The sequence below is a fragment of the Suillus plorans genome (assembly GCF_016647745.1).
Source record: "Suillus plorans strain S12 chromosome Unknown HD556scaffold_27, whole genome shotgun sequence".
In the NCBI taxonomy this organism is placed as follows: domain Eukaryota; kingdom Fungi; phylum Basidiomycota; class Agaricomycetes; order Boletales; family Suillaceae; genus Suillus; species Suillus plorans.
In genome coordinates this window covers 476278-496109 of record NW_024537411.1, presented here as the reverse complement: position 1 = coordinate 496109, position 19832 = coordinate 476278, and the positions used below count along the sequence as shown (strand labels likewise).

The window sequence follows — 19832 nt, the reverse complement described above, 5'->3', positions numbered from 1 at the left end:
TGAGGCGATAGGGGCGATTGGGGACATGATGCCCGGGGCACTCACAAATACTTTGATGGCAGGAGCGATCAATGTCAGTCTGCGTGTCAATTTTACATGAGCTATTATAACCCTATGACAGAATGGAATGACCTACTCAATGGCTCAACACCGTGCGCGAGGTAGTATGCGCTAGACCTTAGTCTTTTTCAAGACTTGTGCAGCATTTTGAAATACACTGACTGCTTACAATAGACAGAGATATATAGATGTATACAATAACTTAAATCTACATCTACATTACCATAGCATTAACATAACATTAATGTTGTGTATACAACATATATGGAAGGAAGGAGAACAATCAGGCCCATGTTTCAGTGCCTAAGTAGTGAATCTGAGTCAGTCAAAACTCCGATGGAATTATCAGGCAGCCACTCAACCGCTCAGAGTCAGCCGCTCAGCCGCTTCAGGTAATTCCAGCAGAGTCTAATTCTCACATTCACTACTTAATCCCCAAAACCTTGCTGTGAAGGTTTCTTTCTCTTGCGATCACAATGTTTATATATAGATAGTTCTTAACTTTGCATAGTAGTCAATGTCATCAACATGCTATTTGTTGTCTTTTAGTACTTGTTCTGTGAAGACAAGGGCCCATAGTCATTAACATTGCATAGTAGTCATTCATTTTGTTCAATAATAACATTGACAACTAAGACTGACCCAAATCGTGTACATGTGAGTACAAGGCAGTCACTGTGACAGTATTGGAACTAACAACTTGTATCCCACCAGTAACTGATCCGCGCGTTGCTAAATAGAACCTCCTCCTGGTCATGAAGGTAATAAGTTTACATTTGCCCGTTCAACAAGTTTGTCTAACTGAATATGCCCAAAGCGCTTTCCGAATGGCGGTATTGTCGCCACTTCAAGCCACTCACCATTCATTGGGAATTTCCCCCTGAACGTGGCTATACCCCTCCTCCTTTGACACAGCACCAAGCATTCTCATGCGACACGGATTCATTGTCATCTGATGCTGTATAACAAATTCCGCCAGTGGTTCCTTTGCTCTCCAAGATTCCAAAGCCGCAAGGAGAGGTCTCCCAAATTAGCCAGGGCGGATACAATTTACAGGAGATGCTTGGCTGGCCTGGGTCTGAATATGAAGAAATTTGTGTGCGTGTCGTTGTGTCTGTCACATCTATCTGTTTAAATGGTTTCCATACAGGCTTTTGTTTCACAACTGGCCCGTGAATACCTCAAAGTGCACAAGTCATGGAGGCTCCAAGCACAGCCACAGTTAATCATTGTCTACGCAGAGGTAGGTTCTGGTCTTACCAACAATGTTCATCACTCATTTCCTGTAGGTGCAAAACGATATCCTATCCTTGAACGTTATGGTGGAAGTTGGGTTGTTAGTGATATGCTCCATATTTTTTTGAAAAATAGCTGTAGCCATGATACTTCGGCATAAGAATTTATAATACCAAGTAACCCATATTCTAAGGTGAAAAAATTGCAGGTTAGTTAACTGATCGATATCATAAGTGATCTAATCTTGGCCATATCAATAGATATGGCTATCAAGTGATATAGGGTATATGACTTGGTATGACGCAGATGATTTTGTAAGTTTTATTCTACAATAAATAAACAGTGAACCTTCATTCATCAGCATCCAAACCAATGTCTGCTCACCTTATATCTCTTTCTATATGGAAAGAACCTTATACTCAAGCACATCTTCAACTGTGATCTTGTTAGCATTGTCAACTGGTGATGTCTATGCAGAGAGGTAGTCATGGTCTATAAGTCAGTGCTGCCACAGTGCTCTATAGTAATACATTAGTTAAATGTAAAGTCAGGTACCACCAGTAACATCTTGTCCACACACAACCTATAGTAATTCACATATGTTAAACTAAGAGTTTGTGGGTTCCATAGGGCAGTCATCGGGTGTGCAGCACAATGTATGGCACTTCTGGTAGCGACACTACAAGAGAACTCATTAAGCTGCTGCGGGTAGGTATGAAGATAGAAGAACCAATGTGTCCTAGTGATCGGTTCTTGATCGATGTTATTCAATATTTGAGTGATTTTGCCAGTGAGAGGCTGAGATATGGCATCACTGGCATTGAGAAAATCAAAGATAGTGATATGTCTGGTGCTAAGGTCTGCATTAACAGTCACCCAGTGTCCAGCATAACAGATTGGAATGAGGATACATGAGGCTGCCCTGTCTGGTACCTGCAGTATCTCCTGTGCCTTCCTTTGATCTGATTCTTTGTAAATTATGCTGGTTTGAAGATGTATACTGGTGGTAGGCATTTCTCGAGTTTAAATGACTTCCAAGATGAAATCAAGTACTTCACCTCCTATCCATTTGTTTAAGAGGAAACCTGCCAGGAGTTGGATATTGAGCTTTCAATAATATTTACCTGTGACATATTTAGACTACAATGAACCTTTCAGTACCAGCATAAAACCATCTAAAGTGCTTTCTAGCCAAGTTCTCATTCTGTGATGTATCTTCGAGCCATGTCATAAGCTTTTGATATGCCTCACCAGCCTGGGAGTAGGGATGGTCAGGAAGGTCAAAATCTAAGAATGACATAAATAAATCTCTTTCTTCTAGCCCGAGGTCCAGCTCCAGCCATGGCACATCATATGACATGTCATATAACAGATCCAAATGTAAGTGCCAGCCAGTGCTGATAGTGCTGACTGGGCTACACATGAACACATCTTGCTCAACAGCACCTGTTATAAAGGAAGACCTATTCAAAAAATAGAACATCAGGGTGACACAGTGTCTGGATTTTGGGACATGCATACGTGACACGATCTATCTATACATAAAGAAATGTCTGAGAAGCAGGTGCTACATGACCTACCTACTGTTTGGCTCACATATTGTCACAATTCATCATGGTTGCTCATATCTACCAAGTTGGAGATGAAGGGGTTGCCTGCCTCGTTGAGTGCAGGTGATGTGTGAGAGCTGTGTGAGCTGCTCCTCCCAGTGTCTCTCTCAAATTCTGGTGTATCTGTTAGGTGATGTCATGTCAAAGAGTGAGGAGCCTGGTATATGGCCTACTCATAATTTCACCTTCATAACCCCTGCTAATCTCTGGTGACTTGTCTTCTCTTCCTATGCTCATAGGAGAATATGACTTTTGGAGCATCCAGGAAATTTCTATGGTGTGGAGTTGAAGGTTTTTTATGAGGGGATCCATGTTGAGTTTTATGATGAATGAGATCAAGTTGTCATATCATCTGCAAAACCACTGAAATAAAGCTTATAACTTCAGTCCCAGTGAAAATCAATCAGAATTGGGCCGATACATGAAGATACAGAATAAATATAATATATCAGAGAACCTCTATTTTCTTGCTGTCTTTTGATGTCTTTTGAAAAAACAGCACTTTTTAAGACACAAAAAGATAGAGATTGAGAGAAAATTTTGGTGTATTGATAGATTTCTATTCTATTTATTTGAATATAGGGACTCAAAAATCATTTCATTTGGCCCAAAAAATGGTATCAATATGAATTCTTGATATTAGATGATATAGTAGGGTATCTGCTGATCCTCGCCCTGCCTGCCACACCACCTCTCATACCACCATCCTATTTCCTCCACTAGGGCTGCACTTGGGTCCTGCTCTTAGTCAGTAATATTGGCACTGTTGCTGGCTTGCACCATCAAATAGGAACAAAGCTAAAAGACTCTAGTGAGTAGAAGTCACAGAACAAGTATGATCATACTCACCCGTGTTGTGGCCTTCATTTTATATCCATAGTGTACAGTAGTATCAGTTATGTGTTGTCAGACTAGTGTGAATGGAATGCACTTGCTGGTTTGCACTAGTGATGCCAGACAGGAAGATCAGTATGAGTTACTAATCTGAGTCTGAATGACATATCGAGTGGTGCTATTTTGCGATACTCACATTAGCTTCACACTTGGCTGCCAGATGGAGGCTGACCCTAAGTGTGCTAGTGTTGTCTCTGTATTTTGCTACTTGGTTTGATATGGAAAAGATGGAGATGGTGGGGGTGGGGGTGGCAGTATGGGCCACGAAGGTGATGAGGACAGTATAGGCAATGGGGGTGACTCGTATGGAGGCAGTATGGGTGATCGAAGCAGTATGAGCGATGGGGACAGTATGGGTGATGGGAGTAGTTGGGGTGATGGTGACAATGGTGGAGCAAGTGGTGGTTGAATGGGCAGTAGAGTGAGATGTACTCGCTAAGGCACCTAGAAGGAAGATGATGAACATAAGACTAAACTGTCATTAAACTACTTGAAATACTAGAACAGCCTCACTGCAAAACCATTCAAGACTAAAGGGTTCTCGCACTTTGACATCATCAATTAGATCATGCCCCATGGGCTAAGCACTGCAAAAGGAAAGTTCATCAAGTGTCAGCCCCAGGCCAGCCTGATGGTCTCAGCTGCACCTTCCGAGTTGTCATCTTCCAGTGCTGTTATGATGCCCCCTCCACTGTATCCTCTGACTCTTGCTGCAAATAATACCATGAATTTAATGCAGCTCGCATCTGCTACTGACAAGATCATCATACATCAAGTGTCTCTACTGGCCTAGGCATCCATGACACCTCCATCCTCAGGCTCACACTCCTGGCCACCTACCAGTGGGTGGACTATATTATCCACTTTTTCCTCTACTATGAGCAACTTGGGGCTAACAAGTGTCAGCTGGGCTAAGTGCAAATTTAGTGCACTGCCAAATGAAGGAGAATGGCAGTCATCTGTAGTGGCCCAGCAGGAGGGTAGTGCAGTGCTAACATCAATCACACGTCTAAACCTATTGGAAGAATGCGGTTGGTCGCCAACTCTAACAGTTGATCAGCGAATGTGAAAGGCATGTTCTATCAAAAAGTTATAGATAACCTTATAGTTGAACCATAAGGAAAGAAAAAAAACACTCAGAAAACCTATGCACTTGACGCTACCAGCTCTTACAGGCATCAATGGTTCAATATCACAACATTGTCACAAACTCGCCTGCTAATATAGATTTGGTGGCCAATGTGAACACCGCTTTCCATGAGAAAGTCATGTAAAGTCATGTAATTCACATCATAAATTTTGAAGAATGAGCATGCTCAACAAGGAGGACAGACACACTTACGCTATAATCTCTTACCAGCCATCACACTACAATGTCACAACCTTATCATAAACTCCTCGCAATAATCTATATTTGCAGACATTAATGGCTATGTACCAACAACTCAGATTTATCGCAGTAGACATACCCATGTTTACCTAGAGCAAAGTTCCATTCTTCTCCAGTTCTCACAGCTACAATATCACGAACTCATGAATTCACTGATGTCGGGGGTCCAGAAAACAGAAAACACTACTGTAATGTACGACTGGTTCCTACTTTTATACTATGAGGCTCGGGTTAACACGGTGGTGTCTAACATGGGAAGGGAGTAAATGGGTAGCCACTGCCTCAGCCAAAGGACGAGGCATAGTAGCTGTAGTTAGAGAAATAAATGAGTGCAATAACTGCGTGGATGGGAGTGAGAAATAATAAGTCAGACCCTAAGCGCAACCATTACAAGAACCCTCTCTCTACTCCATAGAGTCGGGGATTGCGACGTACATCATACAATGGCTATTGTGACAACCTGAATCTGTGTCATCAGACTCAGTCGCCTAAAATAGAAGACTGGCAGGTGTCTGTGGAGGTGCCCGGGGTCAAATTGTTTTTGATACTTGAATTGTATGTGTGGGTGATGCAGATCCAGGAAATAATCCCAGAACCAGAAGAGCAAAATAGCATAGAATGATGGGGCATTCGCCTGAATGCAGAGTTTCAGAATGGGGTCAGCCAAATGGTTGTTAGCCCTGCCCCTATCTCAAATATCAACTTCTGGAGGCTGATTCAAGGGCTACCCCGCTGCATCAGTGCAGAACACAGACATAGTTTGGTTGAGTAACTATTTCTATCTCTTGGCTTTGTCCTATGTTCTTGGTTGAGAAGGAACCAATAAACATGATCATGGGAGAAAAAATGACATTGAATAAAGCTTCTGCTACTATATAAACTACAGTCAATTAGGGTACAAATAGCTAGAATTAGAATAGATCTACATCATCCTTCTTTAGCTGTGGATTTGCAGGAGCTATCATGGGATCCGCACCGCATGCATGACGGAAATCATGACATTATGCACCTCATTAAATTAGAGTTCGCGTGTCATGGGTGGGGGGAAGATTATGACTTGATGATGTAGCGCTGCAGCTGTTTGTTAAGATTAGAGTAAAGTGGGCCACTTCTAGAGGCTACTGAGAAACCAGAAGAGATCAGACTAGAGTCCAAAGTAAGTTGCCAATCTATTGAATGGTGTAGTGAAGTTATACAGTACCTAGAGTCCAGAGTAAGTTGCCAAAGAGGCAGGGAGCACTAGACTCTGGGATATAAGTGATGCATATTAAACAAATGTAAACAGACAAGCCTCAAAAGGTAAGTAATAACTCGACCTAGAGACGTCCTAGGGAGGTCAGGAAGTCATGTAAATAGTAAGTAAAGTGTCAGGAATAATACTATGAGTATGAAGGCACAAGGTGAATGATCATATAACTAACACTGTTCAGTATCAGTACTGATTACATAATTGATTACTGGTCAATTTCAGCTTGAAAATCAGCTAGGTTTTCAATGGATGAGCTCCAGGCTGCTCCAATCTGGAGATGCTCCACCTTCTTCAACACCTCCAAGACATTATATTTATTCTACGCAGATTCAGAATGGTAGTGACATTGACCTCAGAGAGGTCGTTTTCGGCTCAGACTGTGAAATTTCCTTTTGCTGTTAGACATTCGTTTCTACTGTTTTTTTCCCTCTTTTTGGTGCTAATTTATTGTTCCGACCCAAATATGGAGTTTGCCAAATTGAGTCAAAACTGCTTGTCTTGCACAGTACTCGCCAACATTATCTGTCACTCTGATGGCAGATGATAACGGTCCCATCACACTGGAACAAAATGGTCTGATTAATGAAGGAACGTGAAATGTAAGTGTTAATGTTCTTGGTGGCGAGGCTGACCATTTGAACCAGACACAAAACCATTGGCAGTGGGCAAACCTCCTCGATGCAGGGAAGTCGGAATCCATAAGCTTCACCTACAACAGGGGTCCCCTCGTTGCATTCATTTCCTCACTTTGGTGTGAAAATGTTGGTTACGGATAAAAGGTCTGTGTTTCTCTGGGTTTTAGACAACATCATCAAATTTATCACAGGCATATGTCAACCACAGCGGCCCATTATTCAACAGAATGTCGGGCACTGACACCTCCCACACAGTGGCAATGTCGCAAGAGATGCTATGCACAGTCTGCATGCGGTGGTAAGTACATTATTTGCAAGCTTAATGAAACAACTGTGCGCACTCACATCATCTCCGTGTAGTATCTTCCATTTTAGACTTAACGCTTTGGTATCCTCAGAGTCACTATTGCCAGCTTCTGATGCCTGATATTAGATCCATTAGAACAACTTCATCTTTGACGTACCTACTCTAAGTCTGAAGGTGAGGGTTCAGGTTTGGTATATTTGTACCTTGCCATCTCCCTATAGTTATAGCAGTCACAGGAATATACAGGGGCACCTTGCCTGTACACATGATAATCATTGCAGAAGTTCTTGTGACTTTCCGGGGTAGAACATCTGAATTGGTCTCTCAGTAGCCTCTAGAAGCGGCCCACTTCACTCCCATCTTAACAAGGACACCTACAGCGTAGGCAATGTCGTGTCCAGTGGTGGTGGCTAGATACATCAGAGTACCAACAGCAGCAAGATAGGGCATACCACACAGGTGATTGAGATCGAGAGAGGTGAAAATTGGGACTGAGGTCATGAAGTTTGAAGTGTTGGGAGAGCTGAGAGATGATTTGGTCGATGGTAGTGAGGGATTTGGATGCAAAGATCATGTTGTCTACAAAGACAGGCAAAATGATGTGGTCTTCACATCAAGAATTGCAAGGACAATGTGAATGGTGGGCATATGTACAGTGGGAGCAGTGGGCAAAGGAGGAGAGGGCAGAAGCGCACTAGCAGGCCTTTTAGAGAGAAGCAAATGCCTCTCGTCAAAGTCAGCACATTCTGCAATGACAGTGCACTTAGAGGTGGAGATATGTAGGTGTTAGCAAAATACACAAATAGGTGGATAGTGATACTCACCATAACTATTCCCTTCGCAAACACTCCAAGCAGTGAAATGCAGCTAGCATTAATGAGAAGGGTCTGTAGGGAAAGAGGTCTACAAGTGAAAGGGCGTCAATATGTGCATAGAGGATGAGGAAAAAGTAAAAGCCATCACACCACGAAATCTGTCACGTAGGATAAGATCCACAAGTCATAAAGCACGTCATTAACCTGACTGTTCCACACACGATGCTAACAAGGCACAGGTTTATGTTCTTCTCATGTAGCACTCACAATCTGATCAGTATGGGAGTTAGTGCAAAGTCAATGAATCTAAGATAAGGTTGACCTGTCTGAGTTGAATCCAGAAGAGTATGGAAAACTAGACATGGAATGTCTTCTTGCAGAAGGAGCTAGAGAAGGAGAGTCAGTGCAGGTATATTGGTACTTACTAAGCCCAGATGTTGAACTCACATTACATGTGTCCTCAATGGACACATCTGCATCTACTACTTTAACTATGTGCACATCTACACCATTATATGTTAGTATTAGGGTCTGAGATAGCCAGAGCAGATATGGAACTACTGACTATAAACCTTGCTATATGCGCTCATAGCCAATGATACATGTGGCCACTTGTGTGATCCACATCTCTGCCTCTATACGTGTGTGTTCCTGGAGATGTTCGATTTTAAGAGAGAACAAGTGTCAAATATAGGTTGGATGTTTATTGGATGACAGTTTAAAAGCAGGATGGAGTCAGGCGCTAGGCATAATGGCAGGGTCACAAGAACATGTTCAATAAGCTGGGACAACTCATGTTGTGGACTTAGATAAAAACTGCACACTGCTCTTGTTAGATGTTGTTTGCTAAAGTTCCATGTGCGAAGGTTACACATGATTAGCATGATGCGTGTCAACCCCAACGAAGCTGACATACTTAAAAATAACAGGCGCATCTGTCAACAATTAAATCAGGTCAAGGTTAAAACTGGTGTGGCCTCCATCATCAACATGAGGAAAGTCACTCCTCACTCCTTGGCATATGTTGTCCCTTTCTGGTATGTACTACTGGCGCTTATATATGGTGCCTAAGTGCTGTTATGTGGAGCCAAAGCACTACCAAGTAAGGTATGTAAAGATATATGTAAGTAAGGTATGTAAAGATATATGTAAGTAAGGGTCCATGATAAATATAAAGATGGAACAATATGCAAATAAGAGAAATGGAAATATATGCACTAGAGAGCTTGGTGGACAGTGGATGGATGCTTCCAGATGGCTGGCGCTATAGGGCGCTCAAGCGCGGGAAAGTGCATGAGCATATACATTGTGAAGTGCGGGAAAGTGTGCACATGTTGCGCGTTGCATGGGAAAGCTGCGCCTCATATAGGAATAGCTGCGGATAGCATACAGAGTAATGCTACAAGTTTGTGCCATGTACTCCCTAGTGAAAACTGCCATATTACACAATGAGAGGCACGAGTCTCTACACCGGCCCATTTGCACAGACTGCAACATTAGTCTGGCCTTCACTAGTATGGGTCACTATTATTGCAGCCAGCCCACTCTATACATTGTGAAAGCAGGCTGGCTGTGAGAAGTTATAGGTCATAACCCATGCGGCTGGCCCCATTTCACACCTGTGACTCCCACATAAGGACAGTAATAATAGGTGATAATATGTAGGGTTCACACTTGTAAGGTGAGGGAGATTCAGCATGTCAGAGCCTCCTTCTATATTGCTTGAATGCAGAGATACTTTATACTGCTTAGATGTAGGTAGTATATAGTCAGATAGTACCGCCAGCATGTCGGCAATGCTGTGACATGTTCTTGGCACTGGCTAATAATATCCGAGCCTTTGTGCTCACTGTGTCGTATGATGAGCTCACATATCTTATGATAATGTGGACAAATTGATGGCACATTTTGACACATAGTAATCAAGTAAGTATCATGATACATACACGAAACCTCTGTGTCCATAAAGTAGAGTAAGGCTATGTAATACTACTATTCATCCTCCTCCTCCTCCTCCTCATTAGATGACTCTACAAATTCAGCACTTTTGGGGGCTTCCCAAGGCTGAGCAGGGGCCTCCTTTGACCTCTTTGATGACCTTCAATTATTCTTATTTGATCTGGGTGGAACTTTGCGCTTCCGAGCTACTCCAGCATCCGAACACTTCTTTTGTGGCTCACAAATCACCTCCCCAGCTAACCAGCGCACATCAAGTTCAGCTGTGTGAGCCTTGACTTCTGCTGATGACAGAGCAGACCAGAAGCATGTTCTAGTCTTGAGTGCATCCCGAAGCTTGTGAATGTCACCTACTGTGCCAATGTTTGATGGGTTGATAAAGCTGACACCTGCGGGCCATCCTATGAGGCGCACCCCATAGGCTTCCACAATAGCTGTTTCATAGTTGGTATAGTTCATAACTATGTCTTTTTTGCCGGTGATTGAAACTAGAGATGATGTTAGATGGGGACAGCGCACGCAGACAATGTTGTTACTCACCCAGGCCCTGAATGATCAATTTTTGTACCTGCAGACCTGATCAACAACTGGACTGCAACATGGAGAAGATCGCCCCACTACACACGAGCCTCAACCATAGACCCTAGCATGCCATCCAAGAAGTTTATCAAACTCATCGCCGCACTCCCCAGACATCAAGCCAGCATCCTCACGCAGCTCCGAACCGGTCACTCCCCCCTCAACCAACACCTCTATCGCATAGGAAAAAGTGACTCACCACATTGCCCATACTGTCAGGAAACAAGAGAAACTGTACTTCACTTCCTCTTCAACTGCTCCCAATACATCAGAGAACACCACATTCTATCAAACACCCTACGCCGCAAAGCAAGCTCCCTCACATATCTGCTCACATCAGACGAAGCGGTCAGCCCTCTCATGCGATACATCAACAGTACAGGACATTTCAAACCCACCTTCAGTGAGATTCTGAAAACATAATTTATACAGAACTTAAGCATGTCTACCATAACAGAAACCACACATATATAATATCAAACAACCAACTTTCCGAGACCAAAGGGAAAGATCAGCGCTGGACGCATGATCAGCGTAGAAAGAAGAAAAGTAGAAGAAAACACCATCGGCCAGGACTAAGAACACACATGCAACAACGACAAGACGCCCGCATATACCAAGCCAACATGTCTCCCAAAAACAACTCCAAAATACCTACCCCATTATATTCCCTTTGTACAAAATTGGTGTCGGCCTTTGCCCAACACTATGCCGACGGAGTACGCGTACACCCACCCAACACAAACATAGTTTAACATACATACATACAATAGAGTAGTGGGAGTAAGCCCCCTGTGTATAGGGCTATGTCCAACATAGGGTCATTAATGTGACTGTGGACAACGAACAATGTTGCATAGATGCCAGTGCGAATTTGCAGGTCATCAAGCTTCAAAAAGAGTCAGTTTATTGTAGTTGAGATGCAAGCAGACTCACCTTCTTGACAATCCTCTCTGTCATGACAAGAACATCTCATGCAGCCACCAAATTGTTTGCTCAAATACTGAATGCCTTCTTTTCACGATGCTCCTCGAGAGCCATGATGCTTACTAAGTGGCCTTTTCATCCTTTGTCAAACTTTTCATTTGAGGGTCGTTTGCGACCATGTCTCAGAGAACCAATGAGGATGAGGTGTGAATTCGAGACCACTACTGGAATGTCTGAGTCAGACTTATCCAATGCTGAAGGTGGAATAGGTTAGCAAGCCTATCCATGGGAATCTTTAGTCAGGAACTTAATGCACCCACCTGGTATACAAAGAAACAGATTGAGTGTCCTATCATTCTTTCAAGTTGCTCAACACAGTACTAACTATGCCTATGAAGAATATAGTTCTTGCAGAATTTTGCTCCAAAATTCCTATTGCAAATGGACAAACAGTGGTGTTGCAATTGATGAATATTACATCTGAACCACATTTCATCTTCGAGACAACTTTCTGACAGCAGTTTTCACTTCCAATAGCCAACTGTGACCAATATGTACATAAGTCCTTACAATCTTATAGTACAGCATTCCTTATGGGAACTGCAGTATTCACACTCATGATAGCAGTGAAGTCACCCCAAGCATCACCAGTGATGTGGTTCTGACCCCCACGTCCATCAATGTACCCCATCCACTACAAACCTTCTGGTGAACAGTCCTCATGATGTCTAATAGGTCAATGATGTCTTTATACATAATGCACCCCTATCAACAGAATGTGCTGTGGAGCGTTCTGTATATCTGAAGCACTTTGTGCGCAGAACATTAACATTAACATACAGATGGTTCGAGACCACTGGTCCACAGCCTATTGATACCCCTCCTAACTTTTCATCTTTTCATGATATAAAGGGAGATGCATTGGCTGCCCTCCTGTTGCGCATCACAGATCTGTGAATAACTTGCAGAACCTGCAGCCGCTACGTGACAATGACTTTGGTGTAATCTTTGACAATAGTAGAAACATTGAATGCAGATGATGAGGCATTTGATGAGGGTGCCACTGACCCAATGTGTATGCAGTCATGAAGGTAGCCCAGTTGTGCTCGGCTGTATCAATGTCAGGTTAGGTAGCATGAGGAGTACTTGCCATGGCTGCAAATGTTTCATACAAAATCTATGCTGATCAGAACACTTCAAGAATGAGAGTACTCACAGACCCAGCCTTATGGGTTGTCCTACAACATTGTAGTTGTCACTGGCATGTGACAGCTATAGGATGTTCCTGCCACATTGTGAGTCTCCATCCCTTTGGACCATCTATTGCCGGGGTTGATGTATGCACATTTGCCACTGTGACAAGTGTCCCAAGGTGAAGTATTGATGTCTCTAGAGTTATACATATACCCAGCACTAGTAAGCTAATGATTTGAGGCAGGTCAACTGTAGCTCACTAAGCCAAATTTCAATGATGAACAAAACCTTGCGGATGGTGACAATAAGCTCTTAGCCAAGCATATGTGATACTGATCTAGTATCTCCGGCTCACCAGTCCTCTGACATAAGAGAGGCTCACAAGCAGGAAGAAGTGCTTCATGTACCTCAGGCTCGAATAGGGAGATAGTTGCAAAATAAGTGCATGTAAGTCTTAAATCCTTTCTCTCCACTCTAGTGACTCTATCCTTGAGGCATGAAATTTCTGCTCCACTCACCAAGTTGAAGTGGGTCTCTAACCAGACAGTTCATGGAATCATGTGCATATATATGTCTCCTGCGCAAAAATTGTTATAACACACGCACAAAGATTCACGGAGAATTTTGTCTTATATTTCCCAGCATCCTCAGGCTTATCATCTTTCTGCAGTCTCACCATCTCTACAGTAACAGCATCTGGAGCAGATATGTCCTTAGTTCCTCCCTCAATAATTTCTTCCTCCGACTTGCAATTCTCATCATCTTCCAGGAAGTCCAAATAATAAATACAGATAGCCTGTATTGATTAGATTAGTATAGAATACAATTATAAAAGCTCACCTTCCACAGATTTTTCTCAGGAAGCATGACACAAGGGTCTTTGGCTGCTTCACTGCTGCCTATAGCATCTTTGATTGTCTTAAGCATGCGAGCCCTCATGGCAGAATTTCCTTTGGCTGTCACAAAGGAATCCTTATTATATTCATTCAACACATTGCTAAAATAAGTATCCAGCTGGCCATTATATCAGACAATAACAAGTAACAAGGGTGCAGGCTGATACAGGTTTGCAAAACATATTTTTGGGCATGTGCCTCAAAAAAACTCAACATTAGATTATACGACAAACATGGTCATGTGACATTTATGTTTACTGCCTATAATGTACATCCAGCCTACACAAAAATTTAATGTAGTCTACACCACACCCCAAGATTCCAACAGTAAACAAATCATTAATCAAACTTTTATAAGGTGATGACATAAGCAAAATTAGGACATAAGATGAAAAATATATAAATCAAGCCAGCTGTGCCTCCACAGGAATATCCAACCAAGTACTACCATACTTCCTACCAGGATACAGTATGGTGAAACCTAGTGGCTGAGAGAACAGGTGTCTTACATTGCAGTATCATTCTTGCACTCAAACACATAGTAACTCTTGTCCTTGGTGCCCTTGACATAGGTGGACTTCCATAAGGAATGGGCGCTGATTTAAGGTTTGAGTTTGGACATGACAGATAGGTCGGATCTGGAGATGTGGAGATCCGGAGATGTGGATATCAGATCTGGCATCCGGATATCAGATACAGGAGTACAGGGATCCAGACGGATAGAGGATTGGGTCTGGAGACATGGACAGGAGGTCCGGAGGTCCGGATGAGGCGTGGGAATGTCGTCGGATGTTGGTCCGGAATGCGGGATATGACACAGAGTCTGCAGACAACTCTGGGACACAGAGTGCACAAGAAGAGAGTATTCTCCTCAAAGCGCTCTGCACCATCCCTGCAAATGATGCAAAACTGTATGAATGCAAAAAAAATATGTCAGTTAGGAAATAGAACAAAAAGAACAGATGCACCCCATTATGATAGACGGTTCTGTTCTCTATATCACCACCTCCCACAGTACCCTTAGTACTAGCCAAAGCCTTCTTGCGCTAGGCTAGTCCAGCTGCTGCAATCTTGAGGAGGATGTGCGGCGCTAAGCCACCAGTACACTTCTTGGCAGTGTTCTTCGTGTGAGCCATGGTTGGCTGAACTGAAATAATAGTTAGTATGCCACAGGGCCACACAAAAACAAAAGAAACTCGCCAGTAAAGATTCACAATAGATCCACATTGAGGAAAGGTTGGCCTAAAATAGTAGTTAGTATGTTATAGAGTTACAAAAACAAGACAAACTCACAGGTGACAAAGGAGACATGTTGACAATAGAGACACATTTACAAAGCACATGCGTTGAGGAAAGGTTGGCCTGAAATAGTAGTTAGTATGTCACTGCCTCAGTAGTGGACAGAGCAATGACTCCTTGAAGCTTGGAGCTCCAGGAGACCGCACCAGTGCCTATCTTGACAAGATAACCGCCAGTAGAGCGCCCAGTGTCTTTGCAACCCCCATGATCAGCATCAGAGAATGTGGAGAACAACTCAGTGGAGTGGGGGTCAGGCTTGTATACAAGCACTTGGTTGATGGAGCCTTTGATATAGCGAAGGAGGTGCTTGACAGCCTGCCAGTGGGTGACGCCTGGGTTTGAGTTGAATCTGGCAAGGACACCCACAGTGTAGGCAATGTCAGGTCAAGTGGTGGTGGCTAGATACATCAGAGCGCCAACAGCAGCAAGATAGGGCACACCACGCATGAAAGACGCCTCCTCAGCAGTTTGAGGCGATTGAGATCAAGAGAGACGGAGATTGGGCTCCATGGGAGTGGTGACAGGCTTGCAATCAGCCATGCCAAAGTGTTCGAGGATGTCCAGTGAGTACTGACGCTGGGAGAGTGATATGGTGCGACTGGGACGGTCTCTGTCTATCTTGATACCAAGAAGCTGAGTGGTGGGACCAAGGTCGCGAAGTTTGAAGTGTTGGGAGAGCTGAGAAATGATTTGGTCGATGGCAGAGAGGGATTTGGATGCAAAGGTCATGTCGTCCACAAAGACAGGCAGGATGATGCGGTCTTCACCTCGAGAATAGACATAGATTGCTGCATCTGAATATGTCTGGCTGAATCCAAGAGACTCGAGCACAGCTCTCATCTTCTTGTTCCAGCGATTGCCTCCTTGCTTGGTGCCATAGATAGACTTGTCCAGAAGACACACAAGCATCTTAGGATCGCCCTCAGCAAAGCCTTGGGGGTTGCTCCATGTAGACTTCGCAGTCCATCTCTCCATTGAGATAAGCATGAGAGACGTCGACAGAGCGAAGGTGGAGGTCATGAATGGCAGCCATAGCAAGGACAATGCGAATGGTAGGCATACGTACAGTGGGAGCAAATATCTCGAGGTAATCAAAGCCAGGGCGCTGATTGTAGCCCTTGGCCACAAGGCATCCCTTGTGGCGCTCTATGGAGCCATCAGCATTGCGCTTGACTTTGAACACCCACCTTGAGCCAATGACCTTGCGGTCTTTTGGCCTTTCGACTAATCTCCAAGTCCCATTGCTTTGGTGAGCAGCCAACTCCTCAAGCGCAGCTTGGCGCTATTGCTCTGCATCAGGACGACGCAGGGCCTCTGCAAATGACATTGGCTCAGCTGAGGCAGCCACAGAGTAGCACACCTCAAAGCCCACATCAGCATCCTCCACATCATCATCTACCTCATCATCTAACTGCGCGCCTTGCCCCCCCTTGAATCAGCGTCTCATCAGAGTCAGATCATCATCATCACCAGAGTCTGGAATCACCCTAGGCTTGACAGTGGGCAAAGAAGGAGAGGGCAGAAGCGCACTAGCAGGCCTTTTAGAGAGCAGCAGATGCCTCTCGTCGAAGTCGGTGCATTCTGAAACAATAGTGCGCTTGGAGGTGGGGTTATAGAACTTCCAGCCCTTATAGCCATCTGGATAACCAATGAACACGCACTTTTCAATATGGGACTCGAGCACAGAGCGCTTGTCCTTCTGCACATGCACATAGGTAGTGCACCCCCACACTCTCAGGTGAGAGACATCAGGTTTTCGCCCATGCCACAGTTCGTAGGGTGTGGCATCATCCACTGCAGCAGTGGGGCACCTGTTCCATACATGAACCAAAGCTGCAAGACACTCACCCCAGAAGGACTTTGCAAGGCCAGACTCGTCCAACATAGTGGTGATGCGCTCAGCTAGAAGCCTGTTGGCTCACTCAGCAACGCCATTCTGTTGAGGATGAGCCCTGACAGTGTGCTGGCGCACTATGCCACACTGGGTAGTGAAGTCAATGAAAGCATTGGACATGTACTCACCACCTTTGTCGTCCCTCAGAGTCTTGAGTTTTCGCTCAGAATCAAGTCGATATCGTCAGTGGATCTTGAGCAACAGCGATTTTGAAGCGGTTACAGTGTAGGGCTCATAACCTGTCAAGATGGGAGTGAAGTGGGCCGCTTCTAGAGCCTACTGAGAGACCAGAAGAGATCAGACTAGAGTCCAGAGTAAGTTGCCAATCTATTGAATGGTGTAGTAAAGTTGTACAGTACCTAGAGTCCAGAGTAAGTTGCCAAAGAGGCAGGGAGCACTGGACTCTGGGATATGGGCGACGTGTGGTAAACAAATGTAAACAGACAAGCCACAATCAAAGAGTAAGTAATAACTCGACCTAGGGATGTCCTAGGGAGGTCAGGAAGTCATGTAAATAGTAAGTAAAGTGTCAGGAATAATGCTATGAGTATGAAGGCACAATAAGACACATAAAAGACATAGAAATGCATACTGTAGAGGTGAATGATCATATAACTAACAACATCTGACCTTTGGCTACTTGCAGACTGCAGCTGCAAGTAGTTAAAGGCAGCGCTACAGTTATATCAAGGCCACTATATCAAGTAAGTTCTTTTTACAACCACTTCATAATACTAATTCTTTGTGTATTTATTTCCAGTTATGGTTAATAACTGGTGCACTATCAAAAAGGTTTGATAGTGCGCCTGAGGTCAGTCTTTTTACAGTGCTTCACATTACTCACTTTTGTATGTTTATTCAGTTGTTGATAGCTGGTGTGCCTTACAGGTCAGTCTTTCCATTCTGCCAAGTGGCTGACTTAGATATATTCTTGGCTGTCTATGTTCTCAGGAACTGACACCTTTAACTCTTTTTGGCTGTCCATGTCCCCAGGGACTGGTGCCTCCAACTTTGGGCTCTGGGGGTTAGTGTTTGGCTATCCATGTCCTCAGGGACTGGCACATTTAACTTTGTGTTCTGGAGGTAACTTTTTGGCTATCTATGTTCCCAGGGACTGGTGCCTTCATATGTCTGTCTCTCCTGTTAAGTCTAATCTACTAACTCACTTTCTAGCTTTATAAGATGCATTGACTTTTCTGGCTTGTTTTTGTTTTGTTTTCAAGTCTGCTCTGTACTAACAGTGTTTTTTTCTAATGATACTGATTTTCACCATAGTTTTGGTGGTCTGCACTTGATGTGCCTGTTATGTTTTACATTGCTTCATTTACTGTAGAGTGCAAGGCTAGGATGGAGAGGGCCCCTCCATTCCTGTCTTGCATTATTTACCTTAGTCTTTTCTATCTTGGTTTTTTCAACTCGGACTGTATACTTTGCTTATTGTAGAACATAGCCTAAATGTATTACTCTTTTATAGGCATATTCTGGACATGCAACTTTTAACTTTTTGCCCCAAAAATAAGTCACATGATTGTGAGAGTGATGCAAGGTGACATTTGCCTGCCATAATATGCAGCTTCCCCAGTGTTAAAATTTTAGCCTCACTGATCACACCTCAATTAAAGTGCGTTTGATTGTCTGTCTATGAATGAAAGAAAACAAATCATTTTTGTACAGTTAGGGTTAGTTAGTTAGTGTCTAATGAAAGAATACAATGTGTCTGTTGTGAGCACTTCATTTTCATAAAGTGGCAGGGCAGCTGCACCCATGATGTCATCAGTAAGGTTGAGCCAGCCTAGCTGATCAAGTCAGCCTCAAATTGAAGGAGGATGAGCATTCGGAAGTGATGCAGATGGATCCGGAGAGGCTGATGAATCCGGAGGTTCCATGGAGATGTAAGATTTTTCGGTCTGTTTCTTTTTCTATCCCTGAATATACTTATATCTGTATGCACACTATGTACTTCAAAGTTGAATAGGACCGGGTTTGTTCAGATATATGGAGTGGAAATCTGATACTAATTCGGATGCGTTTCCGAACTCTGTTGCAAGTAACCACAAAGTTTCTTCGTCCGTTCCTTCATATCCAGACCACCGGACAAGGTACAGGAGTTGACAATGTCGTCTCCAGAGGTCTAACTTGGAGTCTGGGATTTCGGATATCTCATATTCGGGTTCTCCGTCAATTTCGACCAGAGGTGGAGGTGGCTGGATACAATTAGGAATAGTGTTCGGAGTTGCTGGTTCTAACTGGGAGACATGAAAAACTGGGTGTACAGAATGCATGGAATATGGAAGTTGGATGGTGAAGGAGTGCGTACCCGGACGGGCTATGATTTCGAATGGACCTAAATTCTTATCAGAGAGTTTCTTGGATGGTGATGCTAGGTTGCTCCCACCTTGCAAGGATCCTTGCCAATGCATATTTCAATCCTGGTAATGACCTTTCCATACACCTGGTGCTATCGTTTATTTGAATTGGCTTTAGTCACTATCAACTTTGATATGATGAGGTATTCTGAAATACTGCAAAAGTGGGAGAGAGATGTTAACCTTGGATGTGAAGAATTTCTACTCACCTGATACCCACTGGTTCATGAGATTATCCTAGAGCATCCTGCAATTGTCCTGGACAAATTTGGTCTCATTATGCTACGGTACCTCCCTGGAGCAATTGATGCTGCTATTCAGGTAGGCTTGCACAACTTGTCAACAATCTCCATTCACTGTTCCAGAATGACATGCTTTCGCTGATGATGATGATGTTGGGCTCGCTGGGCAAGAGTATCACCCATGGTACATCACCGAAGGAGAAATGACACACCTATGAATCCAATTTTCAAATCAATGAACATGGCCTTACCTCAGGGTGCATAAATCTTTCACTGGGGTGAT

At 43.6% G+C, this 19832-nt stretch overlaps 4 protein-coding genes across 4 annotated transcripts; 2 read left to right on the top strand and 2 right to left on the bottom strand.

Moving 5' to 3' along the window:
- Positions 1–1044: 1044 nt before the first annotated feature.
- Positions 1045–1456, top strand: HD556DRAFT_1237098 (uncharacterized protein; the record flags this gene model as incomplete). Its single annotated transcript, XM_041297876.1, has 3 exons — positions 1045–1158; positions 1211–1307; positions 1350–1456. Coding segments are annotated over 3 exons (318 nt in total), but the record flags the coding sequence as incomplete, so codon positions are not given.
- A 5781-nt stretch (positions 1457–7237) lies between these two features.
- Positions 7238–8786, bottom strand: HD556DRAFT_1308294 (uncharacterized protein; the record flags this gene model as incomplete). The annotated part of the gene is made up of 8 exons (XM_041300119.1): positions 7238–7360; positions 7420–7497; positions 7585–7596; positions 8036–8143; positions 8206–8284; positions 8464–8582; positions 8644–8699; positions 8762–8786. 8 exons carry the CDS (start codon positions 8784–8786, stop codon positions 7238–7240), a joined length of 600 nt encoding a protein of 199 aa, XP_041160474.1.
- Positions 8787–10296: 1510 nt separating this feature from the next.
- On the bottom strand, positions 10297–10611 carry HD556DRAFT_1236986 (uncharacterized protein; the record flags this gene model as incomplete). The annotated part of the gene is made up of 1 exon (XM_041297864.1): positions 10297–10611. One exon carries the CDS (start codon positions 10609–10611, stop codon positions 10297–10299), a length of 315 nt encoding a protein of 104 aa, XP_041160473.1.
- A 6409-nt stretch (positions 10612–17020) lies between these two features.
- HD556DRAFT_1308292 (uncharacterized protein) lies at positions 17021–18441 on the top strand (the record flags this gene model as incomplete). The annotated part of the gene is made up of 11 exons (XM_041300118.1): positions 17021–17123; positions 17215–17255; positions 17298–17312; positions 17385–17402; positions 17435–17451; positions 17588–17645; positions 17702–17752; positions 17804–17829; positions 17935–17965; positions 18217–18364; positions 18416–18441. 11 exons carry the CDS (start codon positions 17021–17023, stop codon positions 18439–18441), a joined length of 534 nt encoding a protein of 177 aa, XP_041160472.1.
- Between the last annotated feature and the right edge of the window lie 1391 nt (positions 18442–19832).